Below are 16,487 nucleotides of genomic sequence, written 5' to 3' on the forward strand. Positions count from 1 at the left end.
CAGGATTAGCATATGGACCCCAGCACCTTCTGCCTTTCACAAGTCTCCTCTATCTCCTTCTTCTCTTCCTGAACTGGGTCCTTATCTAACAAATTTACTTCTCATGAATATGCAAATAACCTGAGTCTATTATGGTAAATACAGGGATCTCCATACCCCAGAATGACATAGGACAAGTGTCCTCTTATCAGTCACTGAGCACACAGGTCTTCAATATGGGACAGAGCTGGACCATTCTCTTCCTTGTGTCTATAACGACAGGTAAAGAACTTTCCAGTTCCAAACCTGAAGAAGGAACAGGTACTGAGGTGACAGTGATATATACTATGTCCTTTTCTTCACAGGTGTCCACTCTCAGGTACAACTGCAGCAGTCTGGTTCTGAGCTTAGAAAACCTGGGTCCTCAGTGAAGCTGTCCTGCAAGGCTTCTGGCTACACCTTCACTGACTACACTATTGAGTGGGTGAAGCAGAAGCCAGGACAGAGCCTGGAGTGGATTGGATATTTTTATCCTGGAAATGGTAATACTGAGTACAATCAGAAGTTCCAGGGCAAGGCCACACTGACTGCAGACACATCCTCCAGCACAGCCTACATGGAGCTCAGCAGTCTGACATCTGAGGACTCTGCAGTCTATTATTGTGCAAGACACAGTGTTACAACCACATTCTGAGTGTGTAAGAAACCATGGAGGAACAGGAAGCTGCATGAGACTGAGATGGCAGAGAAGATTGTCCTTGCTCCAAAATGATCACTCTAAGTTGTCCCTTGATCACTTCACAGTCTTATAGAGTCTGTCAGGTTTTAAAAGGCCTGCTAGGAATGAAGTGATTCTAATTCTGAATGCCCTTAGAGTAAGCTATACCTTGATCTGCTGTTTACCACTGACCACCTCCATTGACATGATTAATTTTTAATACAGTAAAGTAGGACAATATGATGGTGGCATTACATTATGATAAAATATCTCTTAAACTAATGGAATGAAAGTGTTGCTGAAATATCTGGGAATAAGCTATAATGTGGAGCAGGCCAGTAAGACAAAACAACAGCATGTGCACTAACAAAGCCCCTTTCATAGTCCAATTTGTTTTTCCTAAAACAAATATAGACACTTTTGGAAATTTTTTGAGCAGATGTTTTAAATTTTGCTATGAAATATAATTTTACATCTTTAGTTATTTATACTCATGATCATTGTTGTTCTTTCTGGCTGGTGTGTACCGCAGAGTCGGAGGAAGGAAGCCCAGGACACGCTACCACGTGCGTGGGAGGGTTGTTTATTAAGGGAAGGGAGTGCTCCACAGTGCGGAAGGGGTGGGCGGAGGGAGGAAGGGAAAAAGGGGAGGGGGGTTGAGAAACATTGGTTGGTTGTCTGTTGTGGTGTTCCTGGGATATGTAGTCTTCCGGTCCGGCGGGGTGAAACTGATCCTCCTGGGAGGTGTGGTCCTCATCCCATGAGAATCACATCTCCACCCTTTTTGGTTTATTAAAAAATTTGGGGGGGGTCTTAGTGGGTAGGGAATGGGGGCGTAGCCTGGTCTCATAACTGCTTCCTGTTGAATTTGTGGGCGTTGAGGGATTTTTCAGGGGTGTGGAGGGATTTTTCGGAGGGGTGTTTGATGTCCTGGTATCCTGGTCCCATTCGCTGGCATCCTGGGATGTCCTGGTGGTCCGTGTCCCAGGGATGGCTGATTGAAATCGCATCTGTTGGTGTCTTGAGGAACTGGGTTGTCATTAGGTGCTGGAAAACAAGAATCGCATTAGGAAATGAAAATTAATGGGGGGAGGAGAGATATGAGGTGGGGACTTAAGGGTTTGAGGTAGTGGGGGGGCTTTAGGGTTTTTGGGGGGCCAAGAGTAATAAAAATTAAATGATACTTATTCCGTTTGAATACTTATTCTGTTCATGTCCAGTCCGTTTAGGTGTGTCAAGCTGGCTTCTTAGAACTTAAAGAAAATGCCTTAAAAGAGAAATAAGTTTTTGACCGCATTTACCACCTGAATCCCTTGTCTCTGTGGGCGATGATGATTCCTGTAATGACAACTAAGTAGTTATATAGAATTTAGAGGTCATACATAGGAAAAGGAGAAGGGAGAGGGTGTGTTAGTGTAAGAAAGAGTTAAGTGTAGATGGAACCGTTATTTTCCTTGGACTGAAGTTGGTGTCCTCTGGAACTTGAGAGAGCAAGGTCCTGTCTGAGTTACTGTGAATGAGGAATCTTCTTGAGCTGGAGGAGTAATCGGTTTAAGGTGTGACAGGTGAATCCAGTGAAGAAGTCCTTCGAGCTTGGCAGCTGTGGGAGTTAGAAGAATTACTCTGAGGGGATTCTGCCATTTAGGGGAAAGGGGTGAGTGATGTTGACCTGGGGGAGAAAATAGTACCTGTTCTCCGATCTTAATTGGTGGTGGACATGGATTAGCACATGGTCGAGGTAATGAGTGATCAGTGAAATCCCACAGTAGCGAGCGTAAGTGGGTTAGTAATGGCGTGAGCAGGTGATCAGGTAGAGGGGAGGTTTTAGGTGGAAGGCCAGGGGTTAGAACCGGCCATCCATACATGAGTTCAAAGGGTGAAATAAACAGCGGGCTCTTTGGTAGGGCCCTGAGTCTAAGAAGGGCCAAAGGTAAGAGCTTTACCCAATCGAGATGCAGTTCCTGTGACAACTTAAGAAGGGTGTCCTTTAGAGAGCGGTTGGCACGCTCTACCTTACCTGAAGACTGAGGATGGTACGGGATATGAAAATGCCAAGGAATGTCGAGAGCCTTGGACAGGTTTTGTGAAATCTGGGAGGTGAATTCAGGACCGTTGTCTGATTGGAGAGAGGTTGGAATCCCAAACCGGGGAATGATTTCTCGGAGAAGAATATCGGAGACTGTCTGGACTCTCTTGTTAGTAGTGGGGAAGGCTTCAACCCACCCAGACATTGTATCCACAAAAACCAGAAGATATTTAACTCTTTTGACTGTAGGCATATGAGTAAAATCCAGCTGCCAGTCAGTTCCTGGAAGAGAGCCCCTAGCCTGATGGGTAGGAAAAGGGAAGCTGCGGTATTTAGTCTTAGGATCTGACTTTTGACAGATCTGACAGGAGGTAGTAATGGCCTTTAGAAACCTTATATCCTCAGGAGTAGGTTGGAGATGAGCCTTAACAAAATGGAGTGGGGCTTTATTATTAGGGTGAAAGAGCCTGTGTAGGTAGGACAGGATCTGTTGGGTGTCGGGTGTCTGTGGGAGTGTGGACTGTACTGTAAGGAATCCCTGGGGAGACTGAGGTAGATCTGGGCTCTGGAGTGCTGCTGTCTTAGCTGCCTTGTCAGCCCAATTGTTTCTCTTGGAAACAGTAGAACTGTACGACTGATGAGACCTGCAGTGAATAATTCCTATAGCTTTAGGGAGATGAGAGGCTTTTAATAAGTCCATGATATGATCTGAATTATTTATGGATCCACCTTTTGTCATAAGAAGCCCGCGCTCCTTCCAGATAGCTGCGTGGGATAAGAGGATATGAAATGCATATTTAGAGTCTGTGTAAACATTTAAAATTTGTCCTTCTGCTAGCTGAAAGGCATGGGTGAGAGCTATTAGTTCAGCCTGCTGGTTGGTAATATGAGCAGAGAGTGCCTTTGCCTCAATTATCTCTGTATCTGATACTATAGCATAACCTGCTTTTCGAGTCCCATCACATAAAAGGAGCTGCCATCTGTGTACCAGGTGTAACTGGCCTGGGACAGTTTGCCTTCCTGTATATGTGAGGGGTGAGGTAGTAGATCCTCTAGGATTTCAATGCAGGAGTGGGATGGGGAGTCATCAACCTTAGGTCGAGGTAGAAGGTTTGAAATATTAAGAGGTGGACAGCATTGAAACATGAGACTGGCATCTTCCACCAGCACCACCTGTAGGGAAAGAACTCGAGAATGGGGTAGGGTTTGTAAGCCTTTGTAAGTTAGGAGATTGGACAAGTTATGGTGAGAGAAGACTGTGGTAGGCGCTCCAAAGGTCAATTTCTTTGACTCATGAATCAGAAGTTCAGTGGCCGCCAGTGCACGTATGCAAGGTGCCCAGCCCCGAGTGGTGAGGTCCATCTTCTTTTACAGGTATGCTACAGGCGCAAAAGAAGGTCCCAGTTGATGTCCTAAGACCCCGAGGGCATATCCCTCCTTCTCTGCTACATAAAGAGAAAAGGGACGAGTTAAATCCAGAAGATGAAGAGCTGGGGCTTGAATGAGAGCCCATTGGAGTCTCTGGAAGGGCTTTATGACTGAATGTAGTAAGGGCTCACGCAGGGAGCCCAGAGCTGCTTTGTACAGGGGACGAGCTAAAAGGGAAAAGGAAGGGATCCAGGAATGCAGGAAACTGGCCTTTCCTAGGAACGATAAGACCTCCTCTTTGGTCGAAGGAACTGTAAGAGATTGAGTTAGTTTTTTTCTGTCTAGAGTAATAGCCTTTTGGGTTGGGGTTATGGTTAAACCCAGATACGTTACCTCAGTAGTGGACAGCTGGGCCTTAGAGGATGAGACTCTATAGCCCCTTTTGGATAGGAAATTTAATAGGGCGACAGTGTCCGTCTTGCTGATCTCCAAAGACGGGCTGCATAGGAGAATGTCATCTACATATTGGATTATTTTTGATTTATGGAGGGACAGTGAAAGCAGATCAGAGGCCAAAGCCTGGCCAAAGAGGTGTGGGCTGTCCCGGAATCCCTGGGGAAGGACAGTCCAGGTGAGCTGGGTGGAGAAATTAGTGTCCGGGTCAGTCCAGGTGAAGGCAAAGATGTTTTGAGATTGAGGGCTAAGGGCAATGGAGAAAAGGGCATCCTTAAAGTCTAGAACTGAAAAGTGGGAGGTTCCTGGAGGAATATTGGATAAAAGTGTAAAGGGATTAGCAACCACTGGGTGAAGAGGAACAACAGCTGAGTTAATAAGCTGGAGATCCTGGACCAAGCGATAAGTCCCTTTAGGTTTATTAACAGCCAGTATAGGGGTGTTGAAAGGGGAGGAGGTGGTACAGAGCAGTCTTTTCCTCAAAAGGTCAGAGATAATAGGTTTAAGTCCTCTATGGCTCTGGGAAGAGAGAGGGTACTGAGCTTGAGTAATATATCTGGTGGGGTCCTATAATTGAATGACCACAGGGGAATGGTGTTTAGCAACAGCAGGATTTTGAGTGTCCCATACCAGAGGATTCACCAGGGAGGCTGGAAGAGGAAGAGAGGTGTTAGTGTCAGAAGGCTGGGGAGCCAGGAGCAGCAGCAAATATGTTGTCGATGAATCTGGAACAAAGTGGGTGGAGGGAGCGAAAGAAATGGAGGCTCCCAGTTTAGCTAAAAGATCTCTTCCCATTAAGGGCATGGGGCAGGTTGGCATGACTAAAAATGAATGAGTGAGAGAAATACCTCTAAACATGCAATTGAGTGGCAGAGTCCACTGAAGCAAATAGGGCTGTCCCCCTATCCCGACAATAGGGGAATTTGAAGGAGAGGTTGGCCCCCAGAATTCCCTCAGAACCAAATACGTAGCTTCAGTATCCAAGAGGAATGAGATGAGCCTTCCCCATACAGTGAGAAGTACCTGTGGCTCCTGGCTGCAGATGACCGTGGCAGTCAGGGCAGAGCTCGGGCACCTTCAGTCATCCAAGGCCAAACCCAAGAGGTCCACTTGGGCGTTCTCCATGTCTGCATCACCGAGCACCCAAGGACAATCTACAGACCAGTGACCTTCCCTGTGACACCTTGGGCAAGGTCCCTTGGGACTGTGTTGGGGATTGGGGCATGCTCGGGCCCAGTGGCCCATCTTACCACATTTGAAGCACGGACCTGGTGGATCATGCCTTCCAGGAGGCGGGGGTGGTGCCCAGTTGGGGCGGGATGAATAGCCCATCATGTCGGTCCGTTGAGCAGCTGCGGTTACCACGTGGCAGTGATTGTGGGCCTTGTCATTCCTCAAGTGATACACCTTAAAGGCTACCTCTAGAACTTCTGCCTGCAGGGTTAAAGGGCCATTCTCCAAATGCTTGAGTTTGGCTTCGATATCCGAATAGCACTGATTAAAAAAATGAGTCACTCGTATGTTTCTGCCTTCAGTACTTTCTGGGTCTAGGTTTGTGAACTGTAGCAGGGCCTTTGTGAGACGGTCCAGAAATGTGGAAGGATTTTTCTTCGTATCCTGAATGACCTCTAAGAGTTTAGAATAATTTACTGGTTTGAGGGTTTGAGGGCAGCCTTACGTAGGCCTGCCAGGAGACATGTCACAAATTGGTCTCTGGCCAGGATACCCCCTGGGCTATTATAATCCCAGTGGGGGTCCTGTTCTGGAACCGCCTCTGCCCCAAGGGGATGCGATGGCAGCGTTTGGTGAACCTCGTCTGCGTATTGTCTTGCCTGCTCCCAAACCCGCCTGCATTCCCCGGGCATCAGATTATTGGCTAATATTGTGTAGACATTGTGGAATGTCAGGTTATATGACTGCGTGATGTACTGGAACTCCTTAATAAAAGTAGTAGGGTTAGATGTATAGGACCCGAGCAAATTAGCCATGTGAGAAAGCTCAGACAATGAAAACGGGACATGTACTTTTACCAAACCGTCTACACCAGCCACCTCTCGCAGCGGCAGGATGGCCGCAGGCTTAATTTGATCCGGATCAGGATCTGGCCCTGTGACCGCCCGCAAGTGTGTGAGGGGAGGGGTGAAGGAAGGTGTATAGTGAGGAGCTGTTGGGCCGCTTCCTGCCGCCCAGCTCTTGGCTGCCTGGCTCCTGAGCGGTTAGCATAAAACCCAAAATAACAACACACAAATTGAATTCTTTTAAATACTGCCTGGCCCATTATTTTCATCCTCTTACTCACATCTTGACTAACCCATATCTAATAATCTATGTAACACCACAAATGGTGTATTATCGGGAAAGATTCAGCACGTCTGACCTGGTGGTTAGCTTCATCACAACTGGTTGTAGAGGCAGGGCAATTGTCTGAGCCATCTACCTTACTTCTTTCTTCCTGTTCTGTCTACTCCACCCACCTATTTTATAACCTATTAGGCCAAGCAGTTTTCTTTATTAATTAACCAATGAAATCAACAGATTGATAGAAAACCCACCTATATCAAAGGTGCTAGAGCACGGGAATGGGGAGAACACCACGGCGCCCTAGAAGACCGAGGAGGCAGAGTTGGGCGGGCGGGCGATGGCGGAAGGCGGCATGTGGGTAATGGGGAGGATGACGCATCTGAAGTCCTTCGTGACCTTGGCTGAGACCAAGACCGGGACCTTCTGCAAAAAGGGGGAGGGGTGGGAGAGGAGGAGGTGGAGCTGGTAGAGCCGGATGAGGACCTGCTGGGAGGAGAGGGGTGGGGAGAAGAATGTTTAGGTGGAGTTTTGTTACATCTGGACCTGGAGGAAGGAAGGTTAGGTGAAGGTTTTTTAGCCTCGGGCGGTCGTTCCCTAGACCTGAAAGAGACCTTAGGAGGAAGTTTAGGTGGAGTGTCATCTGCTTGGGCGGAGCAAAGGGAGGCTGTTCTCCTGGGCCTGGGAGGTGGAGGTTCATCGGCCAGGTCCATGGTGGGAGTAGCTGGTTTTGAATTAGTAGCAGGTGGCATAGCTAGAAACATATGGGCAGACGAACAACGAGAAAGGGCGGAAGGTTCTGTCTTGAGAGTTAGGTAAAAGAAAGCACAGATATATATTAGCTCCTTACATTTGCCTGTACAGTAGCAGTGGTTGGCTAACTCCCGTAAAATATCGGGGTCGCAGGTGCCATTAGGTGGCCATTTGCAATTTCCCTCTAAGGAATACGTGGGCCATTCTTTTGAGCATAGGCGTATTAGCTTTGTTTGGTGAACGCTTGGCATTAAAGCATGGGGCTTGAGTGTTTCTAAAAGCTGCCCCAGTGGGGATGAGGGAGGAATCGGTTTGGACAGCTTGGTTCCCCTGGCTAGACCGTGAACACGCCTGCAAACAAAACAAAACAAAACAAAACAAACAAACAAACAAAAAAAACAAAAAAAAATGTGGCACTTCAAACCTTACAAGGACTGTACCTGTTCGGTGAAATGTATGCAGATTCAGGCATGTGACCCAGTGTCCCGGTGCCACATGCGGAATGTTATGCTTGGCTGGCTGACCAGGACCGTTCCTCATACAGGAGGGGTGCAGCAAGGTCAAGCTTCCGTCCTGGATGGGAGATCACACCTTTGTGATCATGTGGAGAGTCAGAAGCAGGAAAGGAAGAAAAGAGAGAAAAAAAGCCAGGGACCCCGTACCCTCAGGCGTGGGCAAAGTGAGAGGCTTTTGCCCTCTCAGGCACGGGCAAAGCTGGGAACGCAAGCCGGATTGAACACTGGCGAAGGGGACCAGAGGAGTCCCCCCAACCCTAGGAACAACCAACAGGCCACTGAGCGCTCAGCAATGACTAGTGGGTCAGCCAGGATATCTAGGTTCTCAGCTGGTCCTGGCACGGTCTGGGGGAACCAGGCTGGCGCCTAGCCCAGAGCCACTGTCCCGAAATCCGGGGGATGTGGCCGTCGGGTTTCTTTGGCACCAATGTTGGACTTTCTGGCTGGTGTGTACCGCGGAGTCGGAGGAAGGAGGCCCGGGATACACGACCACGTGCATGGGAGGGTTGTTTATTAAGGGAAGGGAGTGATTCACAGTGCAGAAGGGGTGGGTAGAGGGAGGAAGGAAAAAAGGGGAGGAGGGTCGAGAAACATTGATATATATAGGGGTTCGCGCGGGCGTGGTTGTCTGTTGTGGTGTTCCTGGGAAATGTAGTCTTCCGGTCCGGTGGGGTGAAACTGATCCTTCTGGGAGGTGTGGTCCTCATCCCATGAGAATCACAATCATGAATCATGAATTGCTTTTGGGAGTAGTAATTAAACCTCTCACTCTATTATCATTATGGATGGAGCAAAGTGTCATGCTGTGAATTCCATAGGGTGTGGGATCTGCAACAAGCTGGGCTCCTGCAGAGATAGCACTGGGGAAGAACAATAGGATATCAAGCTAGGAATGTTAGAGGCCTGATCCTGTCATCATTAGCCCTGGTCTCTCACTCCCTTGTTTCCTGAAATTTAGTTGTCTTTGTCACCAGTTCTTGATTAACACTGAATGGATTAGTGAAATTGCATTTTACATTTTTCAGGTATTTTAGAGGATTTAGAGTAAAGATAAAAGTAAAGATAGATTCAAAGACAAAAAACCTCTAAATTGATTTCTATATGTTAAAAATATATTCAGGTTTTGGAGAGAAAAGAAAAAGGGTATAGTTCTTAAAAGAAGAAAGAAAAAAAGAGAATAGTTGACTGTGGTGGTGCACATCTTTAGTCCCAAAACTTGGGAGACAGAGGCAGGCAGAAGTCTGTGAGTTCATGGACAAAGATACACAGAGAAACCCTGTCTCAAAAAGCCAAAAATTAAAAATAAAAAAATAGGGGTTAAAACAAAGCCATGTAAAGATGAAAAATACACAAGTAGTCTAGAAACTGTATGTTATTATGCTCTCTTTGAATTTTTGAATGCTGAGGATGGAGCAACAGCTGCTAAAATGTATTTGCTTATAAATGCTGCTTAATTAATCCAAGATAGGTACCTTGACTTCAAAATTGAAGTGAAAAGTTATGTCACCATGGAGAAGCAGTTTTGCTTTTATTTATACAGGAAATGAGAGGCTGTGGATTCATTGTGAGATAAGAAAAATCAGGTTTTATCAAGGAAAACCTATTGAGAAATCTCTGGTAGGAACAGATGGCCCAGATGTCTCAGTTCTACATCCAGAATAAATTCAAGACTGCTGTCTGAGGTAATCAAGCCTCACAGGATACTCCAGTCAGAACTTGATCATAATTCTAAATTTTCCTTAGGTCCCCATAAGATTGTCAGCACCTCCCAACCAACAGGATGTAGCCTGGAAATCTATGCCCACATTTCAAAAACAATGGACTATGGATACTTTCTTTTGTTTAAAAAAAAGAGGGGGAAGTGGTGTGGGAAAATGACCTGTATTCTGTAAAGTATATTTTAGTAAACAGTGATTGGCCAGTAGCCAGGCAGGAAGTATAGGTGGTAAACCAGAAAGGAAGTAGAGGCAGGTTAATGAGAACAGGAGAATTCTAGGAAGGAGGAAGCCCATTCCTCTGCAGTCCTGACCAGACCACAGAAGAGGCAAGATGTGACTACACCACTGAATGAGGTACTGAGACACATGGCTAACACAGATAAGAATATTGGCTAATAAGTTATAAGAGTTAGTAAGAATCCTGAGCTAATGATCCAATCACTTTATAACTATTGTAGACCTCTGTATGATTTCTTTGGGACCTAATGATTGTTGGAACTGGGCTGGGGGAAAAGGTGGACAAAAACTCAGACAACAGAGAATCTTATGTAAAATAAAGGACAATAGTCAATAAGAACAAAAGCCAATCTACTAAACGGGAAAAGGTCTTCACCAGTTGTACATCATACAGGGGACTGATCTCCAAAATACATAAAAAACCAAAGGAAATTAGACATCAAAATTCCAAATAATCCATTTAATAAACCATTTAATAATCTCCATCTGGGTTACAGATCTAAACAGAGAATTCTCAATAGAAGTATTTCAAGTGTTGGAATTTGTCAAATACTTTTTCAGCATCCAATGAAATGATCATATGTTTTCTTCCTAACATTTTATTTATGATAGATTACATTGATAAATGTTCATCTATTAAACTAGCTCTGCATTTCTGGGATGAAGCCTACTTGATTATGATGGATGAGTTTTTTTATGTGTTCTTGGATTCTGTTTGCCAGTATTTTATTGTGAATTTTTGCATCCATGTTCACGAGTGAGACTGGTCTGTAATTCTATTTTGTGGTTTAGGCTTTGTGTGGTTTTGGTGTCAGGGTAACTGTAGCTTCATAAAAACCAGCTCACAAATTACAATCCCAGAGAACTTAGACACCAACTAGGAGAGACATACATAGATCTAATCTACATGGTAAGTAGAAAAAGGAACGATCTCCTGAGTAAATTGGGAGCATTGGAAGCTTTGGGGAAGGTTGAAATGGAGGAGAGAGGCTGGGAGGGGATCAGAGAAAAATGTAGAGCTCAATGAAACTCAATAAAATAAAATAAAATAAATAAAAGAGATTAGGAATATCCCTTCTGTTTTTATTATATGGAATTCTTTGATGAGTATAAGAATTAACTCTTCTTGGAAGTTCTAGTAGAATTCTGCACTAAAATCCCCTGGCTTTTTTTGTTAGGAGGTTTTTGATGACAACTTCTATTTTGTTGCAATTTATAGGTATATTTAAATTGCTCACCTTAATTTTGGTATGTGGTATCAAACTAAAAAATTGTCTATTTCTTTTACTTTTTCCAATTTTGTAGAGTACAAGTTTTGTAGTAAGACCTTATGATTGTCTGAATTTCCTCAGTGCCTGTTGTTATGTCCCAATTTTCATTTCTGATTTTGTTAATTTGGATGTTCTCTCTATGCCTTTTGATTAGTTCAGGTAAGGATTTGTCAATATTTTTGATTTTCTCAAAGAACCAGCTCTTTGTTTTATTGATTGTGTTGTTTCCTTTGTTTCTACTTTGTTGATTTCAGCCCTCAATTTGATTATTTCCTGTTTTTTACTCCTCTTGGGTGAGTTTGTATTTTTTGTTCTAGAGGTTTCATGTGTGCTGGTAATTTACTAATGAGAGCTTTCTCTGTTTTCTTTATGTGGGCACTTAGTGCTATGAACTGTTCTTTTAGCACTAATGTCATAGTGTCCCATAGGTTATGATATGTTGCATCTTCATTTTTGTTAAATTCAAAGAAGACTTTAATTGCTTTCTTTATTTCTTCCTTGACCCAGCAGTGGTTCACGAGTTAACTGTTCAATTTCCATGAGTTTGTAGGCTTTCAGAAAGTAGTATTGTCATTAAATTCTAACTTTATTCCCTGGTGATACAATAAGACACATGGGGTTACTCCATTTTTTTATATCTGTGTACATTTGCTTGTTACTGTGATCAATTTTAGAGAAGGTTCCATGAGTTGTTGAGAAGAGGGTATATTCATTTGTGTTTGGGTGGAATTTTCTGTATATGTCTGTTAAGTCCATTTGTTTAATTAGATCCGTTAGTTTGCTTAGTTCTCTGTTAAGTTTCTGTCTAGTTGACTTGTCCATTGGCATGAGTGGAGTGTTGAAGTCTCCTACTATTACTGTGTGGGGTTTGATGTATGATTTAAGTTTTAGTAATGTTTCTTTTACATATGTTGGTGCTCTTGTATTAGGGTCATAGAAGTTCAGGATTGAGACTTCATCTTGATTAACTGTTCCTGTTATGAATATAAATTCTTCTTCTTCATCTCTTCTGATTGTCACAATGCACAAAACTCAAGTCCAAATGGATTAAAGACCTCAATATAAATTTGACCACACTGAACCTGATAGAGGAGAAAGTGGGAAGTGACCTTCAATGCATGGGCTCAGGAAACCATTTCCTAAATATAACCTCAGTAGCACAGAAAATATGAGTATCAATAAATAAATAGGATCTCTTGAAATTTAGAAGCTTCCGTAAATCAAAGGACAAAGTTAATATGACCAAATGGCAGCCTACTGAATGGGAAAAAATATTCACCAACCTCACATCAGACAAAGGACTTATCTACAAAATATATAAAGAACTCAGAAAATTAGAACATATCCTTCATTATCTTTTGGACTTTTGAAATTCTTCTGATGAGTTTTCTTTAGTTCAGCACATGACTTTTTATTGGGTTATTTAGAAGTTTAATATCTAATTTTTTAGTTTCTGGTTGTAAACAATAGAGTTTCTGGTTGTAAATAAAAGGATCTCCATAAGTTCTACAGCAGAACATCTTTACACTTTTATCCCTAGTACCTGAGCACTAATGTTTTCAACATGGACTGGTACTGGATAATGCTCTGCCTTGTGGCAGCAGCTACAGGTATCTAGACCTTTAGTCTTTGGCCTGAGGGGTAGATTGAGGGTGAGTGACAGTGAAAGCCAATATGTATTCTCCACAGAAGTCTGTTCTCTGTCTCATCTGCAGAAGTCTGGGTCTGAATTGAGGGCTCTTGGACCTTCAGTAAAGGTATCCTGCAAGGATTTTGACTCATGTCTTCACCATTTCCTATATGGGTTGGGTGAGGCAGTTGCTAACATGTAGGCTTGAATAGATTGGAAATATCCTTCCAACCATTGGTAGAATAAATTGTGGACAAAAAGTTTGAGGACAGAGCCACACGGTATGCATACACCATGTTCATTACAGCCTACATGGAGCTCAACATCTGACACCTGTGGACGCTGTTATCTATTACTGCATAAGACACAGAGTTACAGCACACATCTGAGGCACGTCAGAAACTGAAGGAGAAAGAAGCAGCCTTGGTGCTGAAAGGACAAAGAAGAGAAATATGCAGACTTGCTCAAAACTCTGCTTAACTATAGAGGAAAGTAATAACAGGACTAAGAATGAATTCTATTGCATAGGAATTTTCCTAGTGACACTTCATAAAAGATTCAGAGAAGAGGAAGCTTCATATTACTAAAATTGATACATATCTCCATGTTGATATTAATATCAGCACATGTTACTACCAGAACTGGGTCAATATCTTGAAGCAGAAGTGTTTGTTCACCTAGTAAATCAAAGTCTAATTCTCAGGAGATATCCAACATTACTTTTCAACTCCTATTAAAAATGATTTTATTATTCCAGTTTTTATTTATGAGATCTGAGAGATGGGTTCAGAGATTAACCACTGATCACAGATTCCACACTCATATAATTCCCAAGTCCCAATACCCTGCCTTGTACTCATAGCATATTGTATGGCATTGAACCACAGGGACACAATAACCTGTTTCATTTAATTCAGTAGTTTGAATGAATCTCTAAGCAGGGAGAAACATGGATACACATGCCACTTGTGATCTCTGGGGCTTGTCATTGAGAAGAGTAGCTGAGAACAGTGACCTGTTCTGCATGTTCTTCCATCACAGAGTTCCCCTTCATGAGAATTCAGAATGCTGTGAATAGATGTTATCATCATAAGAATACCTTTTAACAAGTGTGAATATTCTTTTCCAGTTCTGTAACATGAGAAGACCTGCTTTTTGGGGTTTCTGTCCCACACAGTACCCCAAAGCTGGCAAGCCCCAAAGAAATAACACAGAAATCTCTATAATTTATAAAGTTGATTGGCCCATTAGCCCTAGCCTCTCACTGGCTAACTCTCACATCTTAATTAAACCATTTTTCTGATTTATGTTAGCCATGTGGCTCAGTACCTTTTTCAGTGGGACAGATCATATCCTGCTGCTTTGGTGGTCCTGTCAGGAGTAGGAGGAATCAGCTTCCTCCTTCCCAGAATTCTCCTGTTCTCATTACATCATTTCTACTTCCTGTCTGTTTTTCCCACCTATATTTTCTGCCTGGCCAATCAGCGTTTATTTAAAACATGTTTGACAGGATACTGACAATTCTCCTGTACCACAGTTCTAAGTTAGAACCTTGCAAATGTGTGCTGAATCAAAATTCTGCTCTACTCATTGTATGGTGTCTTGTCCAATTGTTCTGAGATAGGCATCATCCATCAAAATATGGAAACAGAATCTGACCAAGGGAGAATGCCACAGAAGAGGTAGAGAAAGGATAGTAGGAGCCAGCAGGTCAAGGACACAACAGGGATACTCAGAGAATCAAATAACTTGGGAGCATAGGGATTCACAGATCCTGAACTGGCAACCAGACAGCCTGCAAAGGAATGGTCTAGGTTCACAGCATATATGTTAGAATTGGGTATCTTGGTCTACTTGTGGTATTCCTAAGAATCGGGACAGGGAATGTCTAAAGCTCTTTTACTGGCTTTGGGACCCTAATTGTCATACTGTGTCTCCTTGCCCAGTAAAATACATGGGAGGTGATTAATCTTATTGTAACTTAATAAGTCACATTTTATTGATACTCATGGGAGACCTGTCCTTTCCTCAACAGAAATAGAGGAGGAGTGGAAAGAGGGATGATTGTGGGAAGGGACAAGGAAGAGAGAAATACAGCAGAAAACAACGGCCATTATGTAAAATAAGCATATATATGTATATATACATATATATATAAATTAAAATAAGAAATAATGCATAAAACACCAGTGAGTTTCCAAAGCACATTACTGCTTTCCTCCAATGGTGACATGGGGATTGATCAATATGTAGAAAAATTTTGAACATTTTAATTCAGAACTAAATAGATTCTGCAAGCACAATGAGTATAGCATCTAACATGGCTGCAAGCCTTTAACTGAAGTTACAGCTACATAGCTGCTTTAAAATTCTGCTAGAAGAGCCACTACATCTTATATTGCATTCAAGAGACCTCAAGCTTCTGAGATGATAATGACTGTTGGGTCCATAGGAATAAACTGGTAAGTACCAGAGAAATGTCATTATTACTGAGGACTTTTCATGACACCAGAGTACTTATATACATATTTTTCATGTTTTCCTTTCATGATGACAGTTGCTTTTCCAAGAATACTTACTCTCTGGGATTTCAGAACATAGTTCACTTTCAGGGAAGAAATGTATTGTTACTTCTTACTTGCTGAATCTTGGAATTCTATCATACCCTTTTTCAACTCTTATGCCTCACATACTCAAAGAATATAATATCTTGTCTGACTTAAGTCTCTTATCAATAGATAGGAAATATCTTTATCGTATAACTGACTCTATTTTTTCTTAGAGCCCCAAAGATTCATATGCATTACATTAAATTTATCCAGATGCCAATCAATGTGTCACACCTTTCTCATGAATATTCTCATATGATTGTACATTGGGGGCCTGTAATTGTTTTTTAAGCTTTTAAGTGATCTAAAGGTGTCCCATCCATAAGAAGTACTGGGTCCACATTAAATAAGCCTTTATAGACATTCTCTTTGATTTGTACAGTCTAGCTTTTCTATCAGTAGTAATTCCAGATAGTGATTCATGATGTTCCAGAGGAGGAGGATGTAGAAGTTATCTTTAACCTCTGCTATAGGTAAATTACCTAGCAGACACTCTAGACAGCTGCAGCAATACATCTAAATTGGTTCTCGTTTTAGCTGAGATATCTAACCACTGAGGAAACCATGGTGTTTCCATCTGAGAGTTAAACATATAGATAAGTTATGATCCATGTTTCAGATGCAAACCTATCTGCAAAGGGACTCAGGAATAGTGCAAGTCATGCTCAGGCCCTTCAGTGATGAAGATGCATCAAATGTAGAAGCAATAACACAAGAAACTACTGTCAATTTATGCTCAATGAAACCAGGTTTCAGACAAATGTGAATTGGGAAATAATCCACAAGTAAAATGTGGATGAGAATGCTAGAAATCAATGTGTTCATGTATTTTTGAAAACATCTCACAGAGTCCACAGACATTTCATCAGATCAGCACATGCTGCAATACTCACATTGGTCTACCTTAGGAGT

At 42.7% G+C, this 16,487-nt stretch overlaps 1 gene segment (V, D, J or C); it reads left to right on the forward strand.

The window, feature by feature from the left end:
* The first annotated feature begins 209 nt into the window (after window positions 1-209).
* LOC119818440 lies at window positions 210-673 on the forward strand. The segment is given in 2 exon segments: window positions 210-261; window positions 345-673. Coding segments are annotated over 2 exon segments (375 nt in total).
* The last annotated feature ends 15,814 nt before the right edge of the window (window positions 674-16,487 follow it).

Source organism: Arvicola amphibius, chromosome 7 (genome assembly GCF_903992535.2).
Source record: "Arvicola amphibius chromosome 7, mArvAmp1.2, whole genome shotgun sequence".
NCBI classification, from domain to species: domain Eukaryota; kingdom Metazoa; phylum Chordata; class Mammalia; order Rodentia; family Cricetidae; genus Arvicola; species Arvicola amphibius.